The 15,054-nt window shown below is 44.2% G+C and overlaps 1 protein-coding gene across 2 annotated transcripts in view; it reads right to left on the bottom strand.

The window, feature by feature from the left end:
- Positions 1-2,051: 2,051 nt before the first annotated feature.
- mei4 (meiosis-specific, MEI4 homolog (S. cerevisiae)) overlaps positions 2,052-15,054 on the bottom strand; it is a 119,627-nt gene continuing 106,624 nt past the window's right edge. Inside the window, exon 6 of one of the 2 annotated variants that reach the window (XM_041805680.1) lies at positions 2,052-2,439. In XM_041805680.1, the coding sequence (XP_041661614.1) occupies positions 2,168-2,439 (272 nt within the window). In that variant the 3' untranslated portion in view covers positions 2,052-2,167. The remainder of the gene's footprint in view (positions 2,440-15,054) is intronic. The other variant, XM_041805682.1, reaches the window with a different exon arrangement.

Genomic DNA, 15,054 nt, shown 5'->3' with positions numbered 1-15,054 from the left:
CATCATTACTAACACTATCACTCAGCGCTCAAACACACATTCTTCTTAATGAAGCTCTGGTAATAATGTCTCTGTTTCTGCTGATGAGCTGTAAGAGATGCAGATCCTGTGGATGCCACCTCTGTTGTCTTCACACTCACAGTCATTGTTCTCTCTTTACTCAGTGTTAAATAATCACAACATACAGAGCCTCATTGTGACTGACATCAATAAAGTAAGCCATTGTGAGTGTTTCTTATTGATCCATTAGAACAAATCAAGAGAAAATTTAAGCACTTCTAACCAGGATTATTAGTCATTCAGCTTTTAGTGAAGGCTTCAGTCTAATTAATCAATTAAGGGAGAAACTTCTGGGACTTTCCTTCATTATTGCAGGCTTTTTCTAACACAGATACACTAATCTTGGACTGAGCTACTGTTAGAACCAGTGGTGATTTTTTCCTCTCAGTCGTACAGTTAAACATTTTAAATAACACTTTGCAGAAGGAACCAATTAAAATGAAATAGTCCTAAAGCACAAACATTTCCCTTTTGTGTTCTCTAATAGAATCCAGTCTAAGAGCAGCTGAGAGTGAGGAGCTAAAAGAGATTAAAGATATCATTAGGTAGGGTTTAATATTTATATATTCAACTTTTAATGATAGCTTTGGTTGAAAGAGAAAGAAGACTTTAGGTTTAGAACAGAACTCAGTATTGAAGGTTTTCCAGATGGATGTGTGAAACAAATCCAAGCCTGCTCTGTGGGGGTCAGCGATGTCATCTTGGAGGACAGAGTTCAGTCCCAGAATGTGGCGATATGGAGTTGAATCTCATCTTGATAGCTGTCTGCATTTAGATTTCCTCCACAAGCCTTGTTTTTCCAGTGAGGCAGATGCCACTCCACACCATCACACTGCCTCCACTTAAAGATGTTAGGTGCAGCAATCAGCCACTCATTGTGAGCATAACATGGCAGTCCTATCAGACCAGAGGTTGGCTGGTCAGTCTGTTCTGGATTGTCTGGGCAGAGGGCCATCAGCCATGTCGTCCTGCAAACTTTGACCGTAAGTAGCAGACAGCCTAGGGTTCCTAAGAGCTGACAGGGTGAGGAAACGGTCTTCTTGGGTTCCCACTTTACGGCCCATGCCCTGTCGTATGAAACTTGGTCTTCCATGTGGAGACGGTACTAGGGCTTGGTCTATGACACAGATTCTACTCAGATCAGTCAAACCTGCTGACAGGTGCTGACAATCAGGAGCCAGTCAGGAACCTGGTAGTCAGCACCTAGGGGGAACAGAGGCTCATTTAAAGGGGAAATGAAGACAGTAAGATTAATTACCAGGAAGCATGGTCACAACTAAGAAAACATCTACTAAACGCTCATTTACATACTTTTTGTGACAGTCAATATGTTCATATTCTGCCCTAAACCTGGTAATGATGAGCAGCTTTAAATGTTTTAAAGATCACATATTTTAAGTTTATATCGGTCTCCGAGGTCCCAGAACATGCCTGTGAAGTTTGCTGCTGAAAAAACACTCCAGTTTTGGATTTTTGCATGTCTAGAAAACCCCTCTGTTTCAGCCCGGCTCAGAACGAGCTGTTTCTGTGTCTGTGGCTTTAAATGTTAATGAGCTGTCTGACTCCGCCCCTCTCAAGAAATGGATGCGGCTCTCCTGATCCTCCTCTCAGCTGCTAGCTGAGAGGAGGATTGGGAGAGAAGGGCGGAACTTTCTTCCTAGCAGGGAGGGCCAACTGAACCTGGGGGCGGGGCTAACTCTCCACATGACATCATGAGGGTAAAATCTGAGAACAGATTGTTTCAGCACACATTTTCTGAAAGAGAGGATGGAGGGAATGGATGTTTCTGGTACTTGGGGGGATTGCGGACAGGCCTGGGGCTCAAATTTTTGCTAGAAAAGCCTGAAAAAGTTTCTGTCTCTAGTTTTCTATCATCACATTTAGCCTTTTCCACTTCAAACAGAAATGTCTGGATTGTTCTCAGGATGCTCCTGTGAACTCTGACGCACAATGAAAGAAGATAAACAAGGCATCATGCTGGTTTTGGTTGTTTAAAGGGATTTATTTGTTAAAATTGAATTAAAAACAAACTAATTCATGGCTTTTAAAGACATTTGTCTATTTTCATTGTGATGTATTTCCTACTGAAGCACATCCAGACAGTGTCTTAGATGTTCACCTGTCTCAGTGTTAGGGTCTGTCTGAGGAGGTGAGCAGACCTCCTATCCTCCACATGTAGAGCGAGAACAATGGAAACTCGCTGGACAGCAGAAAAACACGCTGTTCCAAGTGGCTGAAGAAGCCCGACTGATCCGACCCCACCCCCACTCGACACGGTACCTTCGACCTCTGCAGGAGCTGCTCCACAACCCAGAACAGGAAGCACGAGTTCTGGTACTGATCCACGGGGAAACCGTCCAACCCTGAGGAGCCCTGGTCCTGGAGAGAACCATGGACATTTAGAGATGCAGACGAGATAGGTCCAAGTAACAGTTTCAGGTACCAGGTTAGTGTAAAACAATGATGCGTTCTAGACCAATCAGGATAGTTTCATTTATTCAGAATAATCGATAGGTGTAGGAAAAGATCCTGGCCTTGTAGATTCCCTGTCATCCATTCCTGGTTTGTAGTTCATTGGTATTGACTAATCACATCTGAATTAGGGCTGAACGATTAGTAAAAATAATCTAATTGCATATTTTTTTTCCTTGTATTGCGACTGCAAATTGATATGCAATTTTTGTCAAGTTCCTCATCATTCCTCGTGTATTTTTAGACAAATTCAAACAGTAAATCATTCTGTTACAACCTACATTTAGTCACTAACGCTCTCATCATACATTTACCTATTTTACTGCAAAATGGATCTACTACAGTTTTAGCTCTGCTCTGAAAACCAAAATAGGAGGAACCAGTTTTAAAAATGCAATCCATCATAAATGACAACAGCAGGCTTTTCCATCTCTATAAACAACTACAAACACATAAGTGCTGATAATCTGACTTTGGATTTTATGTCTCAATGAGAGAGCAAAAAGGAAACTTAAATATCTGCTATAAATAATCCAGAAATCTGCCTGAATACAGTATATGGACAAATTTATTCGGCCATCTGACCATTAAACCAAAGGGATTAGAATGCCATTGCATTCACATACATGTACTTTTGGAGTTTCCCTTCTTTGCAGCTATAACAGCTTTCCATCAGATGTTGGTGGTTGTGAAGATTTTGTTCATAGACTTTAACTTGACATTCAACACAATCATTCCTCAGCAGCTGGTCCAGAAACTAGATGGACTGGGGGTTAACACCGGGAGACCACGGGCAGTCAGGAACACACATCAGGAACCCCGCCTCTAAGTAGCGTGCTCAACCCTTCTGCTCTTCACGTTACTGACCCACGACTGCACTCCAACACACAGCATCAACCCCTTCATCAAGTTCGCGGATGATACCACAGTGATGGGTCTCGTTAACGACAACGATGAGACAAACTACGGGGACAAGGTGAGCCACCTGGCCATGTGGTGCCGTAACAATCTCACTCTCAACCTGGAGAAGACAAAGGAGATCGTTGTTGACTACAGGAGAGCTAACACCCAGCATTCTCCACTGACCATCAACGGGGCTGCTGTGGAGAGAGTGAGCAGCACTAAGTTCCTGAGTGTACACATCAGGACCTCTCCTGGAACACCATAAACTGAGGAGAGCCAAAGCCCCGCGCCCCATCATGCGCTCCTTCTAACCTGGCACCATGGAGAGCATCCTGACCAGCTGCATAACTGTGTGGTACGGAAGCTGCACCGCATCCTGCCAAAAGACCTTGCAGCACACAGTTAGAGCAGCTGAAAGGATCATTGGTGCCCCCCTCCCACCCCCCCAGGACATTTACAACACACAGATGGCCACAGAGCACTCAGCATTGCAGGTGATTCAACCCATCCCTTCAGTCTCCTGCCATCTGGGAGGAGGCTGAAGAGTCTCTGGGTGCGGACCAGCAGCAGACTGAGAGACAGTTTCATCCATCAGGCTGTCAGAATGCTGAACTCCCTCTCATCTCTTCCTCCTTTTCCCTCTGCCCTCCACAAACTCTGGAGTACTCCACTAGGATGAATCACTCCCACCTCTCCTGACACTCCCTGTTTATGAGACAAAAATATGATAAAAAAAAGTCAATATTTGAGTGTCGTGTTAGGGTTCTGTTAGGCTTTTTTGGTGGGCCCCTGATTATTTTTAGGTCTCAAATGGGGCCGAAGAATACTGAGGTTTGGGTAAGCATTTCTGAGGTCAGGCACTGATGTTGGACCAGAAGGCTGGCTCACAAGCTCCGATCCAGTTCATCCCAAAGGTGCTGGATGGGGTTAAGGTCAGGACTCTGTGTGGGACAGTCAAAAAGAACGTTCCCCAAACTGTTGCCACACAGTTGGAAGTATAGCATTGTCCAGAATGTCTTGGTCTGCTGAAGCATTATGATTGGCCTTCACTGGAGATAAGGGGTCTTGCCTAGACCCTGAAAAACAGCCCCATACCCTTATCCCTCCTCCATCACACTTCACGTATGAGAGCATACCGACCAACCATCCGAGCAGTCGAATGAAAGGTGATGAAAGCCCTAGTCTAGAAACAGCTGCCTAATGATTTATGGATCAGGACAATTTTAGAGAAATGCCTGTCCACACATCCTTGATTATAATATATATATTTATATATTTGTAATGCAAGTCCAAGCCTTTACTTCCTGGTTCTAAGCACATATTGATCTGCAGCAGTGTGGCGGTTCAGAACCTTTAACTTCAGCAGTGGTCAGTCTACTTCATCATCTACCTGCTGATTCAGGAGTCTTCTGGATTATGTGAACCCCAAAGGTGTCCATCCTGAAACAGAACTTCTTCCTTCTTCTCTCTGCTGACTGACTCAGTCTTTCTGCAGCTCTGAATCCTCATATGTCAGATACGTCAGAACTTCCTACAACATCCTGGAGGTCAACCAGCACAAATAACTTCCCTGCTGGGAGGCTCTGCAGCCAGCATGTACAAATTAAAGACCAGGAAGATGGAGTGTTTAGAAAGCAGCAGAGAGAGTGAACTATTACTCACAAAAACCATGAACTAATCCTACAGGGATGATGGATTGATAGGTGATGTAACTCCCTGCAAACACTTACGGGAGCCTCTAAACAGAAGATGACGACTGTGAAATATGAGCAGATTGTTTCCAGAGAGAGCTGGAGTCCAGTTCAAGGTTTCCATGATGCTCAAAAACAAACTAAAAGTTAATTATTCAAATAAACAGAAGCTGCTGGATCCCTCCCAGGCTCCGTCTCGCTGCGCCTCGCTAAATGACTGTTTTATTCTGCTGCATGTGGAAGTTTGTGTGAGACGTCACAAGGAGAAACAAGCGCCAGATGGCTGTCAGGTATTCCTCCAGGCTTAAGCTTTCAAAGAGCTGACAGGAAGTGACAAGAACAGCCCCTAACCCCACACAAACACACACACAAACACACACACAAACACACCAGCATGCAGCACTTAGACCCCAGCAGTAGAGGGACACTTAGAGAGCCTCAACACTATTTTATTTTAATCTCACTCTTTTAAACTGTTGCTTAAAGACAGGATCCTCCTGCAGATATGATGATGATTAATGACCAAAATATCTAATCAATAACTTTTGTTGTCAGTCAGTGTGAACTCAGCAGCTGCTGAGATGTCAGGTACTCCATTTTTCATTACTATAAACTACTGGTATTACTCTAACCCCAGTTTAGATTCTCTAACGCAGTGTAACTCAACCGTGCTCAACCAGAGAGCCAAATAGCTGAAAAATACCTCTGCAAGAGCCACAATAAAAAAAAAGTTTAAGGTGGCAAAAAAATGGCCAAAAAGCAACAAAAAAGGGGCAAATATGGGGAGGAAAAGTAGCAAAAAGGGGCAGAAAGAGGCAACAGTGGGTGAGAAGTGACAAAAAATCAGTCACAGGTGTCAAAACTGGTAAAAAGGAGCAAAAATGTAGCAAAAATCAGTGAAAGGTGACTAAACAGCAGCATGAAGGTGGTAAAAATGGGCTAAGAGCTGTAAAAAGGTGGCAAAATAAGGAAAAAAGGGGTATTAATGGGTAAGACGTGGCACAAAAATGGCAAAAAGGGGGAAAACAGCAAAAAGCAGGACAAAAGTGGCAAAAATAGGCTAAAAGTGGCAAAAGGGTAGTGGCAAAAATGGGCTAAAGCACCAATAAAGTAGCAAAAATGGGTGAAAAGGAGCAAAAATGGAGGGAAAAAGTAGGAATAACGGGCCAAAACTGTGGCAAAAATGGGTGAGAAGTGACAAAAAATGAGTTACGTGGGGCAAAAATGGTCAATAGCAGCAAAAAGGTGGCAAAACTTGGAAAAAGTGGCATTCAGTGGCAAAAGGCAGCTTATATGGGTAAAAAGTGGCAGAAAATGGCAGATTAAGGAGAAAAAAGCAGGAAAAAAGTGGAAAAAATGGGCTAAAAGCAGCAAAGTTTTGACATTGAACCCTCTTCTTCCTCTGTGTGTTTATCTGTTTCCCATCGCTAGAGCTGCTAGACCTGTGGACTCCTGATACTCAAACATGCATAAATCTACCTGTTCTTTGGCAGAGTTCCTTAGTCTGAGTAAATCTGGGAACACCTGTAGATGGAGACCCACTGCTAAGTCAGTGTTCACTCTAGGAAAGAGAGATGGGTATCTTTTTATCATCTGACATTTATAGAGCTGGCAATTATTGGAAAGAGCAGCTGATTAATCACTTATTAGCAGCAGCCTTGGCCTGTCTCAGTTTAGCTTACAGCCTCTTCTATCTGTAAACTGAACGGCCTCATGTTGAGTTTTAGTCACTTTTCCGGTGTAAAACAAGAAAATCTGCATAATAATCGGATGCAAAGCTGGCAAATAGGATATGCTCTGTTCAATTTAAATCCTGAATTTAGTAAATCCTTCATGAAATAATAGTTAATACCCACAGTTGCAGCTTCATTTAATTTCATGTTTTTCCCAGTTTGTCGGTTTTAAAAGGATCAGCCGAGCACACGGAGCGCTGAGGAATGATTTGAATGTGCTGGAGGAGGCGGCGTGTCTGATCATCCAGAATCTGTGCATGGATGGAGCTCAGATAATCATCTCTCTAATGAAGATTTGCAGATTCACGTCACACTGCGGTGCACTCTCCCCGTGCTCACTCAGATGTGCTCGGTCCATTCCATCTTGTTGACAGCAGCTGCAGCAGAAAGACTAAAAAAGTAAGGACGCTGTGTCAGGGCAGCTGGGACGATCCTTTAGTAGCAATGTCACTAAACACATACAGTCCCCCAAAATTAGGAACGCTGAGGCCAAGTCCTTCATTTCTACAGCTGCTAGAGACCAAAAACACTCAGATCACACAGAGATTTTCAGTGGGATCCAGGTCAGGGTTCACTTTGGTCTTCTGGAGGAAGGTCTTCATTAAAGGAGGACATCATATAGACCCTGGTCGTTCTAAAAGTGGTCATCATTTAGACCCTAGTAGTTCTAAAGGGGGGTCATCATTTAGACCCTGGTCGTTCTAAAAGTGGTCATCATTTAGACCCTGGTCGTTCTAAAGGGGGTCATCATTTAGACCCTGGTCGTTCTAAAAGGGTCATCATTTAGACCCTGGTCATTCTAAAAGGGGTCATCATTTAGACCCTAGTCGTTCTAAAAGGGTCATCATTTAGACCCTGGTAGTTCTAAAGGGGGTCATCATTTAGACCCTGGGTGATCTAAAGGGGGTCATCATTTAGACCCTGGTAGTTCTAAAAGAGGTCATCATTTAGACCCTGGTAGTTCTAAAAGAGGTCATCATTTAGACCCTGGTAGTTCTAAAGGGGGTCATCATTTAGACCCTGGGTGATCTAAAGGGGGTCATCATTTAGACCCTGGTAGTTCTAAAAGAGGTCATCATTTAGACCCTGGTAGTTCTAAAAGAGGTCATCATTTAGACCCTGGTAGTTCTAAAGGGGGTCATCATTTAGACCTTGGTCGTTCTTAAGGGGGTCATCATTTAGACCCTGGTCGTTCTAAAGGGGGTCATCATTTAGACCTTGGTCGTTCTTAAGGGGGTCATCATTTAGACCCTGGTCGTTCTAAAGGGTGTCATCATTTAGACCTTGGTCGTTCTTAAGGGGGTCATCATTTAGACCCTGGTCGTTCTAAAGGGGGTCATCATTTAGACTCTGGTCGTTCTAAAGGGGGGGTCATCATTTAGACCCTGGTCGTTCTAAAGGGGGTCATCATTTAGACCCTGGTCGTTCTAAAGGGGGGGTCATCATTTAGACCCTGGTCGTTCTAAAGGGGGGGTCATTTAGACCCTGGTCGTTCTAAAGGGGGTCATCATTTAGACCCTGGTCGTTCTTAAGGGGGTCATCATTTAGACCCTGGTAGTTCTAAAGGGGGTCATCATTTAGACCTTGGTCGTTCTTAAGGGGGTCATCATTTAGACCCTGGTCGTTCTAAAGGGGGTCATCATTTAGACCTTGGTCGTTCTTAAGGGGGTCATCATTTAGACCCTGGTCGTTTCTAAGGGGGTCATCATTTAGACCTTGGTCGTTCTTAAGGGGGTCATCATTTAGACCCTGGTCGTTCTAAAGGGGGTCATCATTTAGACTCTGGTCGTTCTAAAGGGGGTCATCATTTAGACCCTGGTCGTTTCTAAAGGGGGTCATCATTTAGACCCTGGTCGTTCTAAAGGGGGTCATCATTTAGACTCTGGTCGTTCTAAAGGGGGGGTCATCATTTAGACCCTGGTCGTTCTAAAGGGGGTCATCATTTAGACTCTGGTCGTTCTAAAGGGGGGGGGTCATCATTTAGACCCTGGTCGTTCTAAAGGGGGGGGGGTCATCATTTAGACCCTGGTCGTTCTTAAGGGGGTCATCATTTAGACCCTGGTCGTTCTAAAGGGGAGCTCAGCCAGAGTGACCATCAGGTTCTTGGTCTCCTTCTCCATCGATGGTGACCAGCTCTAGAAGGGTCCTGGTTGGTCCAGACTTCTTCCATGTGAGAATCCTGGAGGCCATTGTTCTCTGGGGAACCTTCAGAGCAGCAGAAATGTAAGTCTTCCCCAGATCTGTGCCTGTCAACAATCCTGTCTCTGCAGCTCCTCTGACTACATGGCATCAATGTCAGCTGTGAGGCCTTTGCTCCAAATCCTGTCCAATACTTTCTCAGTGCACTTTAAGGTTTTATTTGAAGAAGCTAACAGTTTTCTCCCTCATAAATCCATCTGTCTCCCCCTCCCTGTGGATGAAAAGTTTGTATATTTTCTCCTCAGGTTTTCCATCACGGCTCCCACCAGGTTTTTGTTCCTCTTATTGATTTTTTCCCGTCCATTGATCCCGCCTCATGACTTCATAAATTCTGTGGGCTTGTGAGTGTGTGACATATTGGAGATTAGAGTTAGAATATCCCGGGCTCCTTCGTACCAACCGGACTGACATAAAGAACCTTCACCCTCTGAGAGCTGCTTTATGTTGTTGTCAGAGAGAAACGGATGGTAATGGCTGCTGAGAAGGATTAAGATCTGCAGGAATCACACAGAAAAGTTCATGAATGCTCAATAGAGCTGAGTTAAAAAGTTAGAAAAAGACCCATGTTTCACTCAGAGTTTGACTCCACTAAAGTCTTTTCTCACTCTTCATTTAAAGATGAGTTAACACTTTTATTTCTTATGGCCATGCTCTGGTTGTACTCTGTTCTGGTCTTTATTTCGCTCTCATTCTTGTTCAGATTCATCTGGTTTTGTCAGGATTTTTGTTGATTTCAGCAGAGTGGTTTTGAATGATTTAAGTCCTTGAATTAGAAGTTATCGCCCAGTGGAGGTGGATTTTCTGTTAAGGTTAGCAGGCATGTTTTTAAAATGAAAGGGCAGCGTAGTGAAAAAAGAAATTAAGGACATTTTTCTGCAGATTTCATCTTTTCTTCTTTCTTTTCTTCATTTTAAGGGCTGCACATTTTTTTGTGCACAGACCTTTTTAGACTAGATGGCATGATTCCTTCATGATGGCAGAAAACATGGAGAGAAACATGGAGTACAACCTGTTGGTCTGAAAGTGTGGCTGAATATCAGGATAGGAACAGGACAGAGCATTGCCATCATGGAGGATGAGAAACCAAATCTGGTACCAATGTGGTCTAACCTGAGAGCCTTACAGGGCCAACATTTAACCATAATCTGTCAACCTCATTTTAACCAGCAATAAAAGGTCAAAATAACTGACAAAAAAATTTGAAATTTTAAAAGTCAAAACAATGAGTTTAAAGCTCAAGAAATAATTTCAAAAAATGAGAAAAGAGGTCAAAACACAAAATTAGAAAGGAAAAAAAGGGGTTTTAAAAGAAAAATGCATGACATAGAATGTGAGATACAATTTTAAACTGTTAATCCAGGGTCTAAATGATGACCCCCTTTAGAACGACCAGGGTCTAAATGATGACCCCCTTTAGAACTACCAGGGTCTAAATGATGACCCCCTTTAGAATGACCAGGGTCTAAATGATGACCCCCTTTAGATCACCAATGGTATAAATGATGCCCCCTTTAGATCTCACAGGGTCTACACGATGACCCCTTTAGAAAAATCAGTGTCTTAATGATGACCCCTTTAGAACGACCAGGGTCTAAATACGGCCCCCCTTTAGAACTCCCAGGGTCTAAATGATAACACCCTTTAGAACTACCAGGGTCTGAATGATGACCCCCTTTGGACCTACCAGGGTCTAACTGTAGACCCTCTTTAGACCTACCACTGTCTAAATGATGACCCCTTTTAGAACTACCAGGGTCTAAATGATGACCCCCTTTAGAACTTACAGGGTCTAAATGATGACCCCCTTTAGAACTACCAGGGTCTAAATGATGACCCCCTTTAGAACGACCAGGGTCTAAATGATGAGACCCCCCTTTAGAACTACCAGGGTCTAAATGATGACCCCCTTTAGAACGACCAGGGTCTAAATGATGACCCCCTTTAGAACTACCAAGGTCTAAATGATGACCCCCTTTAGAACGACCAGGGTCTAAATGATGACCCCCCTTTAGAACACCCAGGGTCTAAATGATGACCCCCCCTTTAATACTACCAGGGTCTAAATGCTGACCCCCCTTTAGAACTACCAGAGTCTAAATGATGACCCCCTTTAGAACAACCAGGGTCTAAATGATGACCCCCTTTAGAACGACCAGGGTCTAAATGCTGACCCCCCTTTAGAACTACCAGAGTCTAAATGATGACCCCCTTTAGAACAACCAGGGTCTAAATGATGACCCCCTTTAGAACTACCAGGGTCTAAATGATGACCCCCCTTTAGAACTACCAGAGTCTAAATGATGACCCCCCTTTAATACTACCAGGGTCTAAATGATGACCCCCCTTTAGAACTACCAGAGTCTAAATGATGACCCCCTTTAGAACAACCAGGGTCTAAATGATGACCCCCTTTAGAACTACCAGGGTCTAAATGATGACCCCCCTTTAGAACTACCAGAGTCTAAATGATGACCCCCCTTTAGAACGACCAGGGTCTAAATGATGACCCCCTTTAGAACGACCAGGGTCTAAATGATGACCCCCTTTAGAACGACCAGGGTCTAAATGATGACCCCCTTTAGAACTACCAGGGTCTAAATGCTGACCCCCCTTTAGAACTACCAGGGTCTAAATGCTGACCCCCCTTTAGAACTACCAGGGTCTAAATGATGACCCCCCTTTAGAACTACCAGGGTCTAAATGATGCCCCCCTTTAGAACTACCAGGGTCTAAATGATGACCCCCCTTTAGAACTACCAGGGTCTAAATGATGACCCCCCTTTAGAACTACCAGGGTCTAAATGATGACCCCCCTTTAGAACGACCAGGGTCTAAATGATGACCCCCCTTTAATACTACCAGGGTCTAAATGATGACCCCCCCTTTAATACTACCAGGGTCTAAATGCTGACCCCCCTTTAGAACTACCAGAGTCTAAATGATGACCCCCCTTTAGAACTACCAGGGTCTAAATGCTGACCCCCCTTTAGAACTACCAGGGTCTAAATGCTGACCCCCCTTTAGAACTACCAGGGTCTAAATGCTGACCCCCCTTTAGAACTACCAGGGTCTAAATGATGCCCCCCTTTAGAACTACCAGGGTCTAAATGATGACCCCCCTTTAGAACTACCAGAGTCTAAATGATGACCCCCCTTTAGAACTACCAGGGTCTAAATGATGACCCCCCTTTAGAACTACCATGGTCTAAATGATGACCCCCCTTTAGAACGACCAGGGTCTAAATGATGACCCCCCTTTAATACTACCAGGGTCTAAATGATGACCCCCCCTTTAATACTACCAGGGTCTAAATGATGACCCTCTTTAGAACTACCAGGGTCTAAATGATGACCCTCTTTAGAACTACCAGGGTCTAAATGATGACCCCCTTTAGAACTACCAGGGTCTAAATGATGACCCTCTTTAGAACTACCAGGGTCTAAATGATGACCCTCTTTAGAACTACCAGGGTCTAAATGATGACCCTCTTTAGAACTACCAGGGTCTAAATGATGACCCCCTTTAGAACTACCAGGGTCTAAATGATGACCCCCTTTAGAACTACCAGGGTCTAAATGATGACCCTCTTTAGAACTACCAGGGTCTAAATGATGACCCCCTTTAGATCACCAATGGTCTAAATGATGACCCCCTTTAGAACTACCAGGGTCTAAATGATGACCCCCTTTAGAACTACCAGGGTCTAAATGATGACCCCCTTTAGAACGACCAGGGTCTAAATGATGACCCCCCCTTTAGAACGACCAGGGTCTAAATGATGACCCCCTTTAGAACTACCAGGGTCTAACTGTAGACCCTCTTTAGACCTACCACTGTCTAAATGATGACCCCTTTTAGAACTACCAGGGTCTAAATGATGACCCCTTAGGAAATACCAGGGTCTAAATATAGACCCCCTTTAGACCTACCAGGGTCTAACTGTAGACCCTCTTTAGACCTACCACTGTCTAAATGATGACCCCTTTTAGAACTACCAGGGCCTAAATGATGACCCCCTTTAGAATTCCCAGGGTCTAAATGATTCCCCTTTCGAACTCCCAGGGTCTAAATGATGACCCCCTTTAGAATTCCCAGGGTCTAAATGATTCCCCTTTTAGAACTACCAGGGTCTAAATGATGACTCCCTTTTGAACTACCAGGGTCTTAATTTCGACCCCCCCTTTAATACTACCAGGGTCTAAATGCTGACCCCCCTTTAGAACTACCAGAGTCTAAATGATGACCCCCTTTAGAACTACCAGGGTCTAAATGATGACCCCCTTTAGAACGACCAGGGTCTAAATGATGACCCCCCTTTAGAACTACCAGAGTCTAAATGATGACCCCCTTTAGAACAACCAGGGTCTAAATGATCCCCCACTTTAGAACTACCAGTGTCTAAATGATGACCCACTTTAGAACTACCAGAGTCTAAATGATGACCCCCTTTAGAACTACCAGGGTCTAAATGATGACCCCCTTTAGAACTACCAGGGTCTAAATGATGACCCCCTTTAGAACTACCAGGGTCTAAATGATGACCCCCTTTAGAACTACCAGGGTCTAAATGATGACCCCCTTTAGAACTACCAGGGTCTAAATGATGACCCCCTTTAGAACTACCAGGGTCTAAATGATGACCCCCTTTAGAACTACCAGGGTCTAAATGATGACCCCCTTTAGAACTACCAAGGTCTAAATGTAGACCCCCTTTAGAACTACCAGGGTCTAAATGATGACCCCCTTTAGACCTACCACTGTCTAAATGATGACCCCCTTTCGAACTCCCAGGGTCTAAATGATGACCCCCTTTAGAATTCCCAGGGTCTAAATGATTCCCCTTTTAGAACTCCCAGGGTCTAAATGATGACCCCCTTTAGAATTCCCAGGGTCTAAATGATTCCCCTTTTAGAACTCCCAGGGTCTAAATGATGACCCCCTTTAGAATTCCCAGGGTCTAAATGATTCCCCTTTCGAACTCCCAGGGTCTAAATGATGACCCCCTTTAGAATTCCCAGGGTCTAAATGATTCCCCTTTTAGAACTACCAGGGTCTAAATGATGACTCCCTTTTGAACTACCAGGGTCTTAATGTAGACCCCCTTTAGAACTTCCCGGAGCTAAATGATGACCCCATTTAGAACTACCAGGGTCTAAATACAGACCCCTGGTTGAGCTACCAGGATCTAAATGATGACCCCCTTTAGAACTACCAAGGTCTAAATGTAGACCCCCTTTAGAACTACCAGGGTCTAAATGATGACCCCCTTTAGACCTACCACTGTCTAAATGATGACCCCCCTTTAGAACGACCAGGGTCTAAATGATGACCCCCCTTTAATACTACCCGGGTCTAAATGATGACCCCCCCATTCATACTACCAGGGTCTAAATGATGACCCCCCTTTAGAACTACCAGGGTCTAAATGATGACCCCCTTTAGAACTACCAGGGTCTAAATGATGACCCCCCTTTAGAACGACCAGGGTCTAAATGATGACCCCCTTTAGAACTACCAGGGTCTAAATGATGACCCCCCTTTAGAACTACCAGGGTCTAAATGATGACCCCCCTTTAGAACTACCAGGGTCTAAATGATGACCCCCTTTAGAACTACCAGGGTCTAAATGATGACCCCCTTTAGAACTACCAGGGTCTAAATGATGACCCCCTTTAGAACTACCAGGGTCTAAATGATGACCCCCTTTAGAACTACCAGGGTCTAAATGATGACCCCCTTTAGAACTACCAGGGTCTAAATGATGACCCCCTTTAGAACTACCAGGGTCTAAATGATGACCCCCCTTTAATACTACCAGGGTCTAAATGATGACCCCCCCTTTAATACTACCAGGGTCTAAATGATGACCCCCCCTTTAATACTACCAGGGTCTAAATGATGACCCCCCTTTAGAACTACCAGGGTCTAAATGATGACCCCCCTTTAGAACTACCAGGGTCTAAATGATGCCCCCCTCCACTGATCTGGGCTTTAT

Source organism: Cheilinus undulatus, linkage group 14, assembly GCF_018320785.1.
Source record: "Cheilinus undulatus linkage group 14, ASM1832078v1, whole genome shotgun sequence".
Taxonomy (NCBI): domain Eukaryota; kingdom Metazoa; phylum Chordata; class Actinopteri; order Labriformes; family Labridae; genus Cheilinus; species Cheilinus undulatus.
The sequence above is the reverse complement of the archived record's forward strand: the minus strand, read 5'-3'. Positions and strand labels throughout refer to the sequence as shown.